At 48.6% G+C, this 16,650-nt stretch overlaps 2 protein-coding genes across 2 annotated transcripts in view; one reads left to right on the top strand and one right to left on the bottom strand.

The window, feature by feature from the left end:
• Positions 1 to 1,685: 1,685 nt before the first annotated feature.
• Positions 1,686 to 2,880, bottom strand: PNMA2 (PNMA family member 2). Its single transcript, XM_007093922.3, has one exon. It carries the CDS (start codon positions 2,778 to 2,780, stop codon positions 1,686 to 1,688), a length of 1,095 nt encoding a protein of 364 aa, XP_007093984.2. The 5' UTR covers positions 2,781 to 2,880.
• A 3,987-nt stretch (positions 2,881 to 6,867) lies between these two features.
• DPYSL2 (dihydropyrimidinase like 2) overlaps positions 6,868 to 16,650 on the top strand; it is a 129,871-nt gene continuing 120,088 nt past the window's right edge. Inside the window, exon 1 of the mRNA XM_042983180.1 lies at positions 6,868 to 7,242. Within this exon, the coding sequence (XP_042839114.1) occupies positions 6,889 to 7,242 (354 nt within the window). The 5' untranslated portion in view covers positions 6,868 to 6,888. The remainder of the gene's footprint in view (positions 7,243 to 16,650) is intronic.

Here is a 16,650-nt window from a genome sequence, read left to right as displayed (position 1 = left end):
ATGCTAGAGATCAACTAGCATTTTTTTTAACGTTTATTTATTTTTGAGACAGACAGAGACAGAGCATGAACGGGGGAGGGGCAGAGAGAGAGGGAGACACAGAATCTGAAACAGGCTCCAGGCTCTGAGCTGTCAGCACAGAGCCCAACGCAGGGCTCAAACTCAAGGACGGTGAGATCCTGACCTGAGCCAAAGTCGGACGCTTAACCGACTGAGCCACCCAGGCGCCCCGAGATCAACTAGCATTTAACGGAATGGTGCTCATTTATGCTCTACTGGGGCACACTACGTCACGGGACATGCATGGACGTGACTTAAACACCTGTGAGGTGCCATCACTTCCTTAATCTATGAACGCTTAAGAGGAGTCCAGCTATGTGCTCAGATGTCACAAGGGGACCTTACTTCCATGGTCTGCACAAAATGAGTCCATCTGGAAACAGAAGTGAGCCTGTGGCTGGGCGCCAGTGTGTGAACATTTGGGTATCAACACACTTGAATCTACCTGTTTTCTAGTAGAGATCGGGAGAGTTTAAAGTACATGTTAAAGGTGGACAGGCTGAAAAATCTCTGCAGAACCGTAGAGCACAATTTGAAAGCCACCATCACAGCGGACAGAGGGTTAGCAAGAGGCAGAGAGTTCCGGACTTGTGGCTCGGCTCTGCCACTGCTTAGCGTTTCGATCCCGAGGACCCCACTCGACTCATCTGAGCTTCATTTTCTTTCTCTTTCAGAAAGAGCAAAATTATACCATATTGGGGTTCCCGGGCACATTAAATGAGATGTGTGTAAACCAGCTGGCACATAATAGACCCTCAATAAATACAGGCTCCTTTCCTCTCCTCTTTCCCTTTGGTCGCCCCTAAAAATCTTTTCTAACCAGAATGGTCTGCTCGCTGAATCCAAACGCGGCCCGCACACCCTCCCTCGCAGGCAGCCTTCCTGTAGCGTCTGCCCTTTCTCGAGGGTGCTTCTCTCACACTGTGGCTCTCTCTCTTGAAGGCAGGGATTGGGCTGAGTCATCTGTGTCTCGAGGGCCTAACACAGTGCCTGGAACCGGCCATCCGACACGCGGCAGAGAAGCGGAGGAGTGCTTCCCGAGTGAAGAAAGAAAGACACATAGCAGTGGGCGTGGCCGTGTTCATTTGGTAGTGGCACTTCCACAGGTGTCGTGACTGACACACGGGATTATCTAGCATCTCACATGCCGAGGCCACGTCCTCGGTGAGCCGGCGAGCTCGCTCCGAGAGCACGGCCCAGGCTTGTGGGGTTACGATTCTCACCTCCGTGAAGAGTGCCTCACACCGCTGGCTACTCAGAGGGGATGTGCTGATTTGAGGAAGGAACACAGCCGAGGAGTCAAAGGGGTTAGAGGTTAAACAGATTACAAAAGGTGTTCTTTTCCTGCATCACTTCTTTCTTCTGCGGTATGGGTGCACGACTTTGGTCTATTTGGGAAACGGGAAATGTCGCGGGTTCCTTCAGGCTTCCTATTCCTTACTTGGAACTTCGTCCTTTATTAATAATCTACGTGGGGCCCAAGAAACTCACTGGTATTTTTTCCTAGAAAGAAGAATCAAGACCTGGCGCGCGAGGCCTCGGACAAAAATAGCCACATGGTCTCAGCGGGGTACAGCAAACCTCCCCGGGGCGCACTGGCTGTGGGTCCCGCCCTGAGATGGTTTTTAGTCCTCTGCCTCGTTATCCCAGGGGCCATAACCATCCCCTTCATCTGGCTCTTCAGTATTCTCGTTTTCAAAAGAGGCCTCTTCCTCCTCTTCCTCCCGGATTACCTTCATTAACTCGAGGAAGCTGGGAGGCGGGCCTTGATCTTTCAGTTCTCTCAGCCTGCACCAAAGGACTTCGCTGAGGCTGGCCCCGGCCATGACCTGCTCCAGGCGGACCTGATCTGCGATATTCCTGGGGATGGCGCGTTTCTCCACGGCTCGCCGGAGCAGGGTTTCTAACCGCAACACGTAGGCCGAGACCTTCTCCCCCTCCTCCTGATACGTCTTCAGGTATTTCACCTGGGAGGTCCTGCGGCTCTCCAGGCTTCCAAACACTTGCTTAAACGCCTCCAAACACTCTTCCACGCTTATGGCTGCATTGTCTGCCTGTACTATGTGCATGAGGTCCAGGGCAGGGCCACGCAGGCTTTCCATCAACCACCTTTTCTTTTCTGCCTCTGCTACCGGCCACTCTTTGACGATCTCAGTGGCCTGTTCCAACCAGATTTCAAAGGGCTCTTCCTCTGGGGCGGGCACGGCGCTCCCCGAGAACACTCTCAGTTTCCGGTATCTCATGGGTAGCAGGGGCTGAGGGGCATGAGCTATCGCCTGTCCCAACACGTGAGCCAGTAACTCTGGGGACACGAAGGGCACCGTGGCTGGAGACAACCCCTCGTGCCCGAGGGCTCGGAACATACCGGAGACTGTCTGCCCTTCTTTTTCCAGAAAGAGGTTCAGTCGTTCCAGAAATTCAGTGTCCTGGTTAGGGGTCTTAAAGATCACTTTCCAGACACCCCCCTTTCCCTGAACCTCACTGGGGATCACCGAGACATCAGTATCCTCCATAAGCTCTAGTAAGACAGCATTGGCATTGTCCTGCTTCCTGAATATTTTGCCGAGCAGCCTATACCTGCCCAGAGACTTTAAAGTCTCCTGGAGAACCCCTTGAATCTCAGCCTCATCACAGTCCACCGGTATCCCCAGAACCATCAGCGATTTCTGATCATCCACGCTCATTATCCTGCACCAGTCCTCTAACAGTGCCAGCGCCATCGTCTGAGTATTTGCTCCAACTCTATGGGTACCAATTAGTTTGTGGTGTGGACAGGCACAGCCTATCAGGACTCAGAATATCCTGGCTCAGCTCCTGAACTTGCACCCCACCAGGGAATGGGTCCCAGGCCACTCCAACAGCGGTCCCAAAGTCTTCTGGACCAATCACCCTTACTTGCCCAGGGGCAAGAACTCAGCTAGGACAGCATCACTGCCTGTGGCTCTGCAGTCCGGTGGCCGCTGATGCTCTCCCCGATGCTGGCAGCCACACGGTGGCACTGACCCTTCTCCGACTGCCCGAGGCACCTGCAAGAGCTGCTTTTGTGACCCCCCCCCCCCCCGGTTTCTGCTGCCTCTCCTCACCTCTCCTTTTGCTAGTTAGCGGGGTAAGGCCTCCACTCTGGCACCCAGAACTCCCGGAGAGAAGTGTCACAGCAGGCTTGGACTCCTAGTGAAACAATGGTCAGTTTTACCACACAGCCCTCTCTTTCCCAGGAAGCACTACGCTTTGGTTCAGGACAGAAGTGGGGGGAGACCAGGGGTTCCGTCTCACGTTGGATTTGCACGTGTCCCACTCTGTCAGACCTTTCCTTTGCTTAGAGTTCTCTTGGGGACCCTCCCACGTCTGGCTCCCCCACCTTCCGCTCATCAGTCATGCCAATTAACGTCTGAGCCCGGTTATGGATGGACAGGACTCAAGATTTTCCCCATGTGAAAAATGAAATCAGATGTGAACAGATACCTGTTCAGGCACTCCAACTGTCCTGTGAGAGTCACCAGCTTATTTATTCAGCTTCCAGAAAAGGAAGATGTCACCCAGCTCCACGCAATGGATGTATTTGGGTCTTTCTTAGCTCCAGCCAAGCCAAGCTCCCCTGTTACACATAAATAATAATAGTATTTATTTATGGCTTGATAATATCCAGTAATGAGGGCCATTAAAATTATTTAAAAATATGACACTCCTTTACAATTTAATTAAATCTACCAAACCATATTGAGTTGGTGCATTCCTTTGATTTAACATCCAATTATTTAAAATCAAGCTAGAAATCACTCAAACATTAAAAGCCAATTTAATATAGGTGTAACAATATAACATATACTACACTTTAACATAACATAATAATATAGGTATAACAATTTAGGTCCAGCAATCTAAAACAAAACAAAACAAAACAAAACAAAACAAAATCTCAGGACCAAATAAGTTAAGCTTGGAATTATGAATCCATTCTCTTTTGTTGGGTCCGGGCAGGACTCACAAATGCACAACGAGGTGTTTCTTTTGCTGTGAATGTTAAAAACGCTTCCTAGCATTTACGCCTGAATGAGTCATTTGAGTACAAGGTAAGAGAGGAAGCACATCTGTGGAGAGTGGTGGACACCGGGTGACGTAAAAACGAAAGAGTTCCTACTCTCTCCCAGTTACTGCCGTGGAGTGTGTGTTAATGGGCTACGAATATGCTTCTGTCGGCCTGAAGAATCCCCCTCAGTCCAAACGGGGTCCCTATGCCACAGATGCCAGCCTACAGCTTTAATGTCAACTGCTCCTGCTGCAGGCACGTTTTCTAAGACCTTCTGGAAGGTGCCAAAGGGGCAGGAGCACAAACCCTGGATTCTGCTCTCAGCCAGCAGCCCCAGGGATCGGAGCCCAGGGGTTTCTCCGTGCCACCCCTTCCCTTCTAAGACATGGGGGTAACCTTCCTCCTGTTTTAATGTTGAGAGGAAACATGAGATGTAAAAAGGCAGGAAGACACATCCCAAGGTCTACATAATAGAGGTCATGCTGAGGTTAGGCTACCTTTAGGCAATCTTTACCTGCAATGGAAATAATCGGACATGAGAAAAATGTAAAACTCTTGCATTTTCTCAAGTAAAGATGGGATAGGTTGGAAAAGGAATCAGCTTTTCTGCTGTAATTCTTGGCTCATTTAGATAGTGACCTTGGTCAAAGCGCCCCAATCTGTCTAAGTCTAGTTCCTGCTCCGGAAATCGGAAATTGGTCACGAGTCATGGGTCTGCCCTGGGTAGGCAATGATGTCATTCTTGTGGAAGCAGTTCATTCAAATGCGAAGCACATCTGATGCAAAGTCCAAAGGCCCGCCTCTGGTTCCCTCAGCACCCCCCCCCCCCCCCCCCGACATTCCTCTCCTCCCTCAGTCTCCAGTTCTCAGCTGGGGCCGCCTTCCCACCTGCCATGATGGGCTCATCTTCAAACTGTGATTGATTGCCCTCCAAATTTAACTCCATTCACCGAAGTATCCCTCACGATTTGGGGGGAGGGTATCCGTACTGAATCCTGCCAGGGACAAGGGCTGATGATGAGGATAGAGCCTTGGTCACCCTGCTCTGAACGATAGTCTTGTGGTAGAAACAGCTTCTCCTAGCCCAAACCCACCCTAGTTACTGAGCATGCCCAGATTTCCGTCTCCAGCCGCCAAGGGTTGGGCATCATTTCTGCAGGATTTTGCCACTGTGGAAAGAGGGGGCGGGGCTGTAATCGACCAGGGGCAGGGATTGGTACGTGGAAGGGACGTGGGGGCAGAAATAAGCAATAAAAGACTCTCAGCGACCGTGTTACCGTCATAAATCAAGATGCTCCTTATCTGCCCACCAACCCAGTAGCTGTGGATGGTTTAGCCTCACATACATACCAAGTCCCACACACCTTTTCCCGGCGGGGCGTCTCACAACTCAAGCCATGACCACAGACAGGACCCCATCTCCTACTCCACCACTGAATTCGCGCGCGCGCGCGCAATTTACGTCCCAGGCACTTGGCGTCTGGCAACCCGGGGAACCCCGCGGCTGTGGCGCAGTGCGCAACGAGGGCGGGGGATCTAGGTGGGGCGCGCAGGGCACCCAGAAGGGCTAGGGATTTGGGGGAGTGGGATTCAATCCTGGCCTCCCCCGCCTCCTTTTTTTTTTTTTTTTTTTTGGCGGGGAAGGCGGGATAGACAATACCAAATCAAGACTCTTCTGGCCCTTCTTGGTCTTGGCGCAGTGGCGCAGTTAAGAGACGTGACACCTCCGGGCAATATAGCAGGTCTCTACCCTTTCTTACTTCAAGTTGCCGTTCGGTGCCCGAATTTGCAGAATGCACTTTTTGCTACAGTCCCAGACCACACACCTAAGTCTTTATTCCCCGCTCCCCTTTGCTACGCCCCTCTGCATTTCTCCCCGCCTGCTAGCGCCCCCCCCCCACCACTGTGGGCGCAGCGAGAACCTTCTCGTTTCAATCTCTGCCCACAGCAGCCCACCACAAGGCCCGTGGGTGAACAAGGTTGGTGCCCCCTGCCTCGTAAGGCCTCCACCTCTCCAAACGGTCTGCGCCATCCCTTCCCCATCGTCAGTGCTGTCCCTTTCCCTCTTCCTGGGTGTCCAGGCGTCAGCCGGTTGGTCCCTCTTGCCCCATCCATCAGCTCACACCCTCGCTGAGGGGTGGGGGTCCTCCCTCGGGTGGGCCCTCGCACCTGGCCCACCTCTGCAATGCGGTGGGGGAGAGGCTCCTGGGCCAGGCAGGTGGGGGCGACGGGCGTGGAGTCCAGAGGCCGCGCCCCCGGCCTTCACCCCTGCGTGCCCTGCCCCATACTTACCCTGGCGCAGAGATCGGTCAGCCGACCCTCCGCTCCGCATCCATTAGCGGGTGGTCTGGCCGCTTCACTTCCGGAGCGCGGGGCTCTAGGCGGCGGGGCCTTCCCCTCACTACCCCGAGCTCGGCTCCCCTCCCCTCCCCTCCCCTGCGCCGCGCCCCGCCCCCGCCCCGCCCGCGCCTCCCTCCTCCCGCCGCTGCCGGGAACTGGCAGCCTCTCCGCTCCCGCTGCCGCAGCGGCCGCCCTCCCAGACCCAACTTTGCTGGTCGCTGGAGCCGGAGCGGCGGCGGGGGGCGTGGGCAGGGAGGGGAGAAAGCGGGGTCAGAGGGAGGGACCGGGAGGGGTGGGTCGCTCGCTCGCTCGCCAGCCATCCTTCCTTTCTGTACACCTTGCGGCAGGCAGAGAGCGGCAGCCGCGGCAGCAGCCAGGGGGTTTGTGCACAGAGAGAGGCCGACTTAGGGACCGGCAGACGGACGGACGGACAGAGCGGACCTTCCCCGAGCTCCCGCGCCATGGCCGAGAGGAAGCAATCCGGGAAGGCGGCAGAGGACGAAGAAGTCCCTGCCTTTTTTAAAAACCTGGGCTCAGGCAGCCCTAAGCCCCGGCAGAAATTCTGTGGCATGTTCTGCCCGGTGGAAGGGTCCTCCGAGAACAAGACCATCGATTTCGACTCGTTGTCCGTGGGCCGGGGCTCGGGGCAGGTGGTGGCTCAGCAGCGGGACGTCGCCCACTTGGGCCCGGACCCGCAGCCGCCGTACTCCCGGCAGGGCCGGCGCGCCGGCGGGGAGCCATCTGTTGAATCGAGCCGGAAGGTGGAGATCCGGCGGGCCTCGGGCAAGGAAGCCCTGCAGAACATCTACGACCAGGTTGGTATGGGGGGTGGGGGGTGTTTGAGACTCAGGACCAGACGCGGGGATCGCCCCTCCTTCGCCCCCTTTCCAGCTCGGTGGAGAACCGGGGATCCCAGCGTGCCCACCGTCCTGCCTCGCAGGAATATTGCATCCTTTAATCTGTACATGCACCCCGCCCTACTTGCCCCTTCTCGGTGCAGGGTGCCCAGAGGCTCGGGCTCGGCCGTGGGCGGCTGTGCGCCCACAAAGGCTGCCCGCGCCTCCCTGGGCCTGGGGGGGGGCGGGGGTAAAATATGAACCGATCCCGGGTTGGGGGTCGCATGGTAGTGGGGGGAGGGAGGCATGAACCGATTCCATTCTTCTTAAATCCTTCCGGGCGGCTTCCGATTGCAGTTGTGGCTGGGTGCCCCACCCTTTTTTGATGCATCTCGGAGCGTGCAGTGGAGGGTTCGCGTGCAGGCCCGAAAGCTCCCCGGGGTTCGGGAGGGGCGGGGGCTTCGACAGCCTCTCCCCGCCTCGCCCTGCTCGCTCTCGCACCGTCTCTTCTCCGGCGCCCTCGGTGCTCCAGTCCTGAGCTCGGAGGCCAGGACCATGGTCAGCGCCTCCGCGCTCCGCCTGGGAGGATCTCACCGCCCTGACTCCTGCTCGCCGCGTGAAAAGGGGGAGGTTGTGGAGTCACCCAAGGAAACCGAGACGCTCGTAAATAGCCCATGTGGAGAATAAAGTTCCGCTAAGTATCTCATCAAGGGCTTCCCAGAGCGCGTCCCCCACCCCCGCCGCTATTTGGGAGGTGCTTTGGGGATGGAGACTTAGTGGATTATGTTCAAAGGGTGAAAAGAAAAGAAAAGGGAAAAATCCCTCAACAGTTTGAATAGATTGCCAAAGATGGATTAGACCCCCTATACGTGTTAATGGAGAAACAAAGAAGACCAATTTGGCAAAATATAGAAAATATTCGTTATCTCTGGCAATTATGAACAGTGTGCATTTTAAGTACTGTAGTCTCCTCGCACCACATTTTTTCTTTATCAGGGTGACCTTCACACTTGTGCATTTTCCCCCCACATCCTTAATTTCTCAAGCGATAAATTCCAGTGTGAAATGTTTCAACACTTGTTTGCTGTTTCTCTCCCATGCCCCCTGGTGAAGATGAGATATCAGTCAGTGATTGATTATTGAATACCTATTGTGTGCCTTGCCTTTTGGGGCAGGGAGAATGTTAGCTATAAAAAGTTCAAGGTGATTTCTTCTTAAGGGGCTTTCAGAGTCATTGGGAGTGGTCTATGCATATTCACTGAGCAATTCCACAAGCATTTACTTGATATTCAGGTTGTGTGCTGACAGTGAACGCATGGAGAACAATTAAGAGTTGGAGATAATGGCCAGATCACGTTTCCTGACCTAGCACAGAATGTTGCAGCTTTTGACATTTATTGTACCAGTTCTAGGAAAGATAAGCCATTTACTGTCATTTTCAAAAGGTGGGGCAATTAATTACTTGAGTCCTCCTCCCTCAGCTCTGTCCTCCGATATCCATATTTCACTATGAGTGAAGCACTTAATCCAAATAACTCACTTGAATCCCAGTGATCAGACAACTGAAGCAAAAGTTTCAAATAATGTAAGTTATGCTGAAAGGTGAGTGAGTGTGAAATTCTTTTCCATGTGAATGCATTGGATGAGAGCCAAACCATGATCATAATGCATAAAACATGGTTGTGTGAGTATTCTTATCTTCAACAAGTTGTGCTGGTAATTCTAATGTTCTAAAGGGAGCAGAAAAATGCCTTTCTGATCAGGGAGGGATTATTTTTAAAAAATGGCTGATTAGGGGGCAGAGGTTGAGAATGGCCATCCTTATAATGATGGCAGTGAATTAAAACTCACGTTTGAAAGGCAAAGTCTCACTGGGTTGAATAACACATCTCTTTTCTTGTCCATTTAGAACCCTAGATGTTTGATTGTGAGCTTCTTGTTTGAACACTCCCTGATTTTATGTTGATTTTATTTGTTTTTAAGAGAGAGAGAGCACAAGCGTGTGTGTGTGTGTGTGTGTGTGTGTGTGTGTGTGTGTGTGTGTGTGTAGCACAGAGAGAGGGAGACACAGACTCTGAAGCAGGCTCTAGGCTCTGAGCTGTCAGCACAGAGCCCGAAGTGGGACTCGAACTTGTGAATGGCAAGATCATGACCTGAGCCGAAGTTGGACACTTAACCGACTGAGCCACCCAAGTGCCCCAAACACTTCCTGACTTTAGTAAAAATTCAAAATTGTAAACCTAGTGTGCATGGAAGAGGAGATTCAAAGAGGACATACCCAATCAAAACCCCAGCCACTTTTGGCCTCTGCAAACCCACATTTGCTTTAGTTGCCCAGTTATTAGCAGCAGAGGGTGATTCTGGCTTGGTTTTTTTGTTTTTTTGTTTTTTTTTTGTTTTTTGTTTTTGTGCAGCTTCCCCTGAATTTTCACTCAGTCTTTCCTTATCACATAAGGGATTATTTTCACTCATGATTAAGAGCACTTACCAGGATCAGTACTAACAGTGGTTGAACATTTCATGTCTATATAAGAGAGAAAAGGTATGTGTGTGTGTGTGTGTGTGTGTGTGTGTGTGTGTGTGTAATAATGGTGATTTTAAAAGCACTGTTGGGCCCACGATTTTGATTGACTCGAGTAGTCCTCATTTAATGTTCAGCTAATGAGCAACGTGACTGCCAGCATCTCAGTGCATTCCTGTCTGAAGCCCTGGCACACAGAGAGGAGGAGAGTGAGTGGACCCTGGGGCCCCTGACTTGCATCCACCCTCCTCCCCTGAATCTGTATTTATGAGGGAGGTATTGTTAATGTATGGTTGGTTAGAAGTGGCTTTGCCCACCTGTCACACTAGGCGGACTGTTGTTCCCCTAGCAAGATTTTGGGAAATGAGGGAACAGACGGCCCTCGCCCAGATGCCATGTGGCTTGTGGGAGACGAGTGTCTGCGTTTGCGTTTAGAGGTGTTAGCAGGTAAGCCCCAGAAAAAAATGGGTGTGGCTTTGGCTGGGATGTTAGGTCTTGGTGAAGGGTAGGAGCCTGTGTAGTGAATACGAGTGAGGAAAGCTACCTCTTTACTCTCTTTTCCTTTGTGTCCTTGGGGAGGTCCACCTTGGGCTCCAATGAGGTTAAATTGATTAGCACCTATGAAGGACTCTGAGCCTCTTGGAAGAGAGAGAAGGGCAGTATTGGTCTAATTCCTCCTCGCCAGTGCCCAGGGGTCCCTCAGTCTTCTCCCTTCCTCTTAAGAATCCCCTCTATTCCACCTCAGACACAGTTTAACCAAGGCTGCTGGATGGTGAGCCTCCCTTCCAAAGGAGCTCCCAGGCCCTTCTTTCTGCGGCAAACCCATGTGGACTAGAGTGGCTGGGGAATGATTCTCCATTTCTCCAGGGCAGATGCCAGTGAGTGAACTATGTAAGAGTGCTGCTGAACTTGACAAAATTCCCATCTATGAAATGTTTCTGATATTCCCTTTCATTGGGTGTCCCTCTGTCTCCTCTCCCCAGGTTGATTAGCTTCAAGCCCTGGGTGCCCTCTGATGCCCTCTTATTGTTTTTTGTTTTTATTTTTTTTTATTTTTTATTTTTTTGCTGCCCTCTTATTGTTCAATGCCATTGTTCCCCCATTCTGATGGTGACGCCCATTCTAGATCTTTTTTTTTTAAATTTTTTTTTAATGTTTATTTATTTTTGAGACAGAGAGAGACAGAGCATGAGCAGGGAAGGGGCAGAGAGAGAGGGAGACACAGAATGTGAAGCAGGCTCCAAGCTCTGAGCTGTCAGCACAGAGCCCGGCGCGGGGCTTGAACTCGCGAACCGTGAGATCATGACCTGAGCCAAAGTCGGACGCTTAACCGACTGAGCCACCCAGGTGCCCTTAGATCTTTCTTCCTCCAACAAACGGGTTCTGAAATCACTCTTCTCCTTTGCCCTCTCTCATTCAAAAATCCCTTCCTTGTGTTTATCTTAGAGAGAAATCCCAATGATGAATGCTTCCATCTGTTATGTGAATGACTGATACAGAAGTTGTCCTCAGAGATACTTGTTTGGTAATAGACTAGCCCGTTCAATGAAATGAACATATAGGTAGCCAAATATATGGTAGAGATTTGGCTGGAAGCCAAGAACAAGGGCATTCATTGATACTTTAGAGGTCACATTGTGTCAAAAGAGCAACACAAATATGAACATTTGTTCAGGATTCCAAAAGCCCAAGACCCATCTGACATTAAAGGGAGAGGAGTGCTTGGGGAGGAGAAGGATATGGTGATAATTCACACTTATTGGTTGCCCTTGAGTTGCCAAGTGATTATTGAACTAATCATGTAACTAGTTAAACTAAAAAAATAATTGTGGGTGTGCTTGGGTGGCTTAGTTGATGAAGTGTCTGATTCTTGATCTCAGCTCAGGTCTTGATTCCAGGGTCATGAGTTCAAGCCCTGCATTGGGCTACATGTGGGGGTGGAGCCTACTTAAAATAAAATAAAATAAAATAAAATAAAATAAAGTCAAATAGTGGTGAAATACACATAACATAAAATTTATCTTAATCATTTTTAAATAGACAATTCAATAGTATAAATACACTCATGTTTTGTGCAACCAGTCTACAGAACTTTTCATCTTGCAAAACCGAAACTCTGCACCCATTAAACAATAACTCCCCATGCCCCCTGCCCCCAGCCCCTGACAACCTCCATTTTACTTTCTGTCTCTGTAAATTAGACGACTCTAGATACCTCGTGTAAGTGGAATCATACAGTTTTGTCTTCTTCTGACTGGCTTCTTTCACTTAGCTTAATGTCCTCAAGGTTAAATCAAGTTATAGCACGTGCCAGGATGTCTTTCTTTTTTTAAGGCTGAGTAATATTCCTATAGTTAAATTTTAATAAGTCATTGATGACTGAAAAGTTGTTGCTCAATTAATAGATCTGCAGTGAATTAATTGTGGAAGGAAGCAAGAAAGGTTATATCGAAGATGATGTATTCAATATTCCCTTTCATTGTGTGTCCAGTGTGGGGTCCACGACCTGAGTAAAAGAAAACTCCCACCAGCTAAACAGCCTCTACCATACGTCTCCCTTGTAGCTCAAGGGTGGAGAGGGAAATTGCTGCCATTGAACCTCCAGTGACAACATCTGGTTGAATGTTGCATGGTTCACAAACTCGAGGGCCATGGAAATCAGGAATGGGCTGGGCATTTCCCTACCCTTGGTAGAGATGGGCCGGTTATTCTTGTGGGTCCTTTGGTGCTAGTGTTCCTCTCTTCTTCCTTGAGAAGAAGGGAGCATCAGAACTGATCATGGAGAGGGGGGCGCCTGGGTGGCTCAGTCGGTTGAGCCTCTGACTTCAGCTCAGGTTATGATCTCACGGTTGGTGAGTTCAAGCCCCGTGTTGGGCTCTGTGCTGACAGCTCAGAGCCTGGAGCCTGCTTCGGATTCTGTGTCTCCCTCTCTCTCTCTGCCCCTCCCCCGCTCGCGCTCTGTCTCTCTCTGTCTCTCAAAATAAATAAACATTTAAAAATTTAAAAGAATTGACCGTGGATTTGAATGTATACTGCCAGTGAATGTCAGAGTTTGGGAGAGACTTAGTGCAATCGCCTCGTTCTAGCAGTGGAGAAAGCGATGCCCAGAGAAATTGTGCTTCACCCCACGGAATTCAGGTGGTGTTTTCAGGGTTAGGATGGACACCTGTCACTGCCCAGTCCCACCGCAGTCCTGTACCAGTAAAACCTTGTTATTTCGGTAGCATTGCGTAATTCCAGAAGGTACATTTACTTTCTAGATCTTATATTTTAGAATGTGTAGAATGCGTATTATTTTAACACTTGCCTCAACACGTTCTGATATGAGCATTTTCCTTTTCTGTAAATAAGGACACTGAGATTTAGTGATGTTTACTGACCAATCCCAAGGGCTTGACCTAGGACCTGAACCAAGGTTTCCTGACTCAGTCCCATGCTTCTCGCAACTCACCATTCTGTGGTTTCACTCCACTGCCAGAGAGAGTGAGCTTAAAGGTGCGTTTAGATTTTGCAGGCAAAATATTTCATATCCCTTTACACTTAATATGTTCTATGGGGTAGGCCCTGTGCCAAATGTTTGATGTGTGCAATCTTATTAATCCTAAGGTAACTAAGGAGGCACTACAGTTACCCTTAATTTGCAAAAGAAATGCCTGAAGGTGAAAGAAACTTGCAAAGCAACTAGCTAACTAACCAAGCCAGAGGCAGCGTTTGAACCAGGTCTATGTGACTAAATAGCCTTTGTTGTTGTTGTTGTTGTTTTAGTGTTTGTTTACTTATTTATTTATTTATTTATTGAGAGAGGGAGGGAGGGGCAGAGAGAGAGAGAGAGAGGGAGAGAGAGAATCCCAAGCAGGCCCCACACTGTCAGCGAGAAGCCCGACGCGGGGCTTGAACTCCCGAACCGTGAGATCATGACCTGAGCGGAAACCAAGAGTCAGATGCTTAACCGACTGAGCCATCCAGGCGCCCCATGAATTGCTTTCTCTATAATTATTCTTTACTTATTTTATCTCCAAAGAATTATTACAAAATAGTTCTCAGCGCTTACCTTTTTGCTTGTTTTCTGTGTTACAGTGTGCTCTTTCAGGCCCTTTATAAAAAGGACTGTTGATCTGGCTTCATGAATGTGTCCCAAACTGCTGCTGTCCCGTCCATCATTTTTTTTTTTTTAAACACAAGAAATGTCTTCAAATATCATGGGGACACAGGCCATCTCTGACAGTGAAAATGACATGCTTTTCTAAGATTAGAGCAATGTGATGATTTTTCCACTTGATGTAAATCATGAACCACAAGCAAATAATGAGGGGACCATCAACAGAAGCATTGGCAGGTGGGCTGATGGGTAGTTAAGTTCGGTGGGCTGCAGCCTGTGGCAAAGGCTGGTGGCATAGGCCACGAGCTGCACACAAATGCAGTGCCTTGAAAGGGAACCAACCGCCTGGCCTTGAAGGTGGCTTGGGGTTTTTTTTTTTGAGACATACATAGACAGCTTGCCTGGTCTCTGAGTTCCAGGCGGCTCTCTGGTGGAAAGACCTTGGAACTAGGAGCCAGGAAGCCCAGCTTGCGGTCCTGTCCCTGTTGCCGCCTGCCCAGTCACCTAACCTGAGCTGTCATCAGGCGGGGCCTTCATCTCCAAGGTCCTCTCTCATTTCCACTGTAGGCTCTGAAAGCTACGTTGTCCCTGGCTGTTTGTTCTTCCTTCTGCTCTTTCTTTCTTCCTTTCTTTCTTCCTCCCTCCCTCCCTCCCTCCTCCTTCTCTCTCTCTCCGTCCCTCCCAACCTTCCTTCCTTCCTTCTTTCCTGTTTTTTTCAAGATTGAGGTAAAATTCATATAATGTAAAATTCTCATTTAAACCGTTTTAGTCTACAATTCAATGACTTCTAGTACATTCACGATACTGTGCAACCGTCTGATTCCAGAACATTTTCTCGGTCCAAAAGGAAACCCCATATCCATTAAGCAGTCACTTGTCATTACCCTCTCACCCCAGCCTAGAGCGACCACAAATCTACTTTCGGTCTCCATGGAACTGCCAGTTCTGGACATTTTGCATAAATGGAATCATACAACATGTGGCCTTTTGGTGTCTGGCTTTTTTCACTTAGTGTCACATTCTCGAGGTTCATCTAGCCTGTGGTGTGTCAGTCCCTCGTTCCTTTTCGTCACTGAACAATCAGTATTCCGTTGTTTGGGTGGGTATCGCATTTGTCCATTCACCAGTTTAGAGACATTTGGGTTGTTTCCACTTTCTGGCTTTTGAATAATTTTTTTTTTTTTAAAGGAAGCTCTGTGCCCGACATGGGACTTGAACTCACGACCCCGAGATCAAGAGTCGCATGCTCCACTGACTGAGCCACCGGGCGCCCTTCCACTTTTTGGCTTTTACGTATAATACCGCTCTTGCCATTCTTCTACAAGTTTTTGTTTACACATATGTTTTTAGTTCTTTTAGGTCTATACCTCCGAGTGGAATTACTAGATCATGTGGTAATTTTATGTTCCGCTTTCTGAGGGGCTGCCAAACTGCTTTCCACAATTTTACTACCACTTTACATTCCCAGCAACAATGTACCAGGGTTCCAATTTTGTTCCGCACATCCTCCACAACACTGGTTATTTCCCTCCACCCTTTTTTTAAATTCTAGCCATCCTGGTGGGTGTGAGGGGGTATCTCATTGTGGTTTTGATTTGCATTTCCCTCTAATGACTAACAACTTGAGCAGCTTTTCATGTGCTTGTTCATTTGCATACCTTCTTTGGAAAAATGTCTGTTCAAATTCTTTGGCACTTTTAAAAGATTGAGTTGTTTGGCTTTTTGTTGTAGGAGTTCCTTTTTTTTTTTTTTTTTTTAAATATATTCTCTTTAAGTAATCTCTACACCCAACGTAGGACTTGAACTCGCAACCCCAAGATCAAGGGTCACACGCTGTACCAACGGAGCAAGCCAGGCGCTGCTAGGAGTTCTTTATATATTCTGGATATTTGCCCCTTATCAGATATATAATTTGCAAATATTTTCTCCCATTCTGTGGGTGGTTTTGTTACTTTCTTCATATGTGTCCTTTGAGGCACAGAAATTTTTGATTTTAATGAAGTCCGATTTATCTGTCTTTTCTTTTGTTGCTTATGCTTTTGGTGTTTTATTATTCCCCACTGTTCTCAAAACTGCTGGATCAACTAAAGTCCAGCAAAGAAGTTCCAGGGCCTCATTTCTTAAAATGATAATCGCATAACTGAATCCTGTTGCTTTATGAGAGCTTTGAAAAATTCATTTAGAATAGATTTGCGATAGGTCAATATTGTTAAGTGTTTTGTGTACTGCCTATGTCTGATCTATTTCATGATCGTGTTCATATAAGGAAATTTCTTTTCTGTGTGTGTATTCACAATGTATTTGGTATTTTGTGTGTGTGTGTGTATGTATATGTATATATATAATGAATACATATGCATATTTATGCATATACACACATATATATGTATGCACACACACATATATGTATATACACACAACATACATATACACACATACATACATGCATATATAAACACACATGGATATATACACATACATGCATATATATACACACATACAAATATACACACATACATGTATATATACATGCATATATTCATATATATATACATACAAACATATACAAACATACATATACACACACATACACACCACATACATACATATATATGCACACATGTACATACACATATACACACATGCACACACAAATATATGCACATACAAATACATGCATATACACGCAACATACATAAACATACATGCAGCACACAGATACATATGTATACACGCACATGTATACACATACATACACACATGTATA

The sequence above is a fragment of the Panthera tigris genome, chromosome B1 (genome assembly GCF_018350195.1).
Source record: "Panthera tigris isolate Pti1 chromosome B1, P.tigris_Pti1_mat1.1, whole genome shotgun sequence".
NCBI classification, from domain to species: Eukaryota; Metazoa; Chordata; class Mammalia; order Carnivora; family Felidae; genus Panthera; species Panthera tigris.
This window is presented reverse-complemented; position numbering and strand designations above follow the sequence as displayed.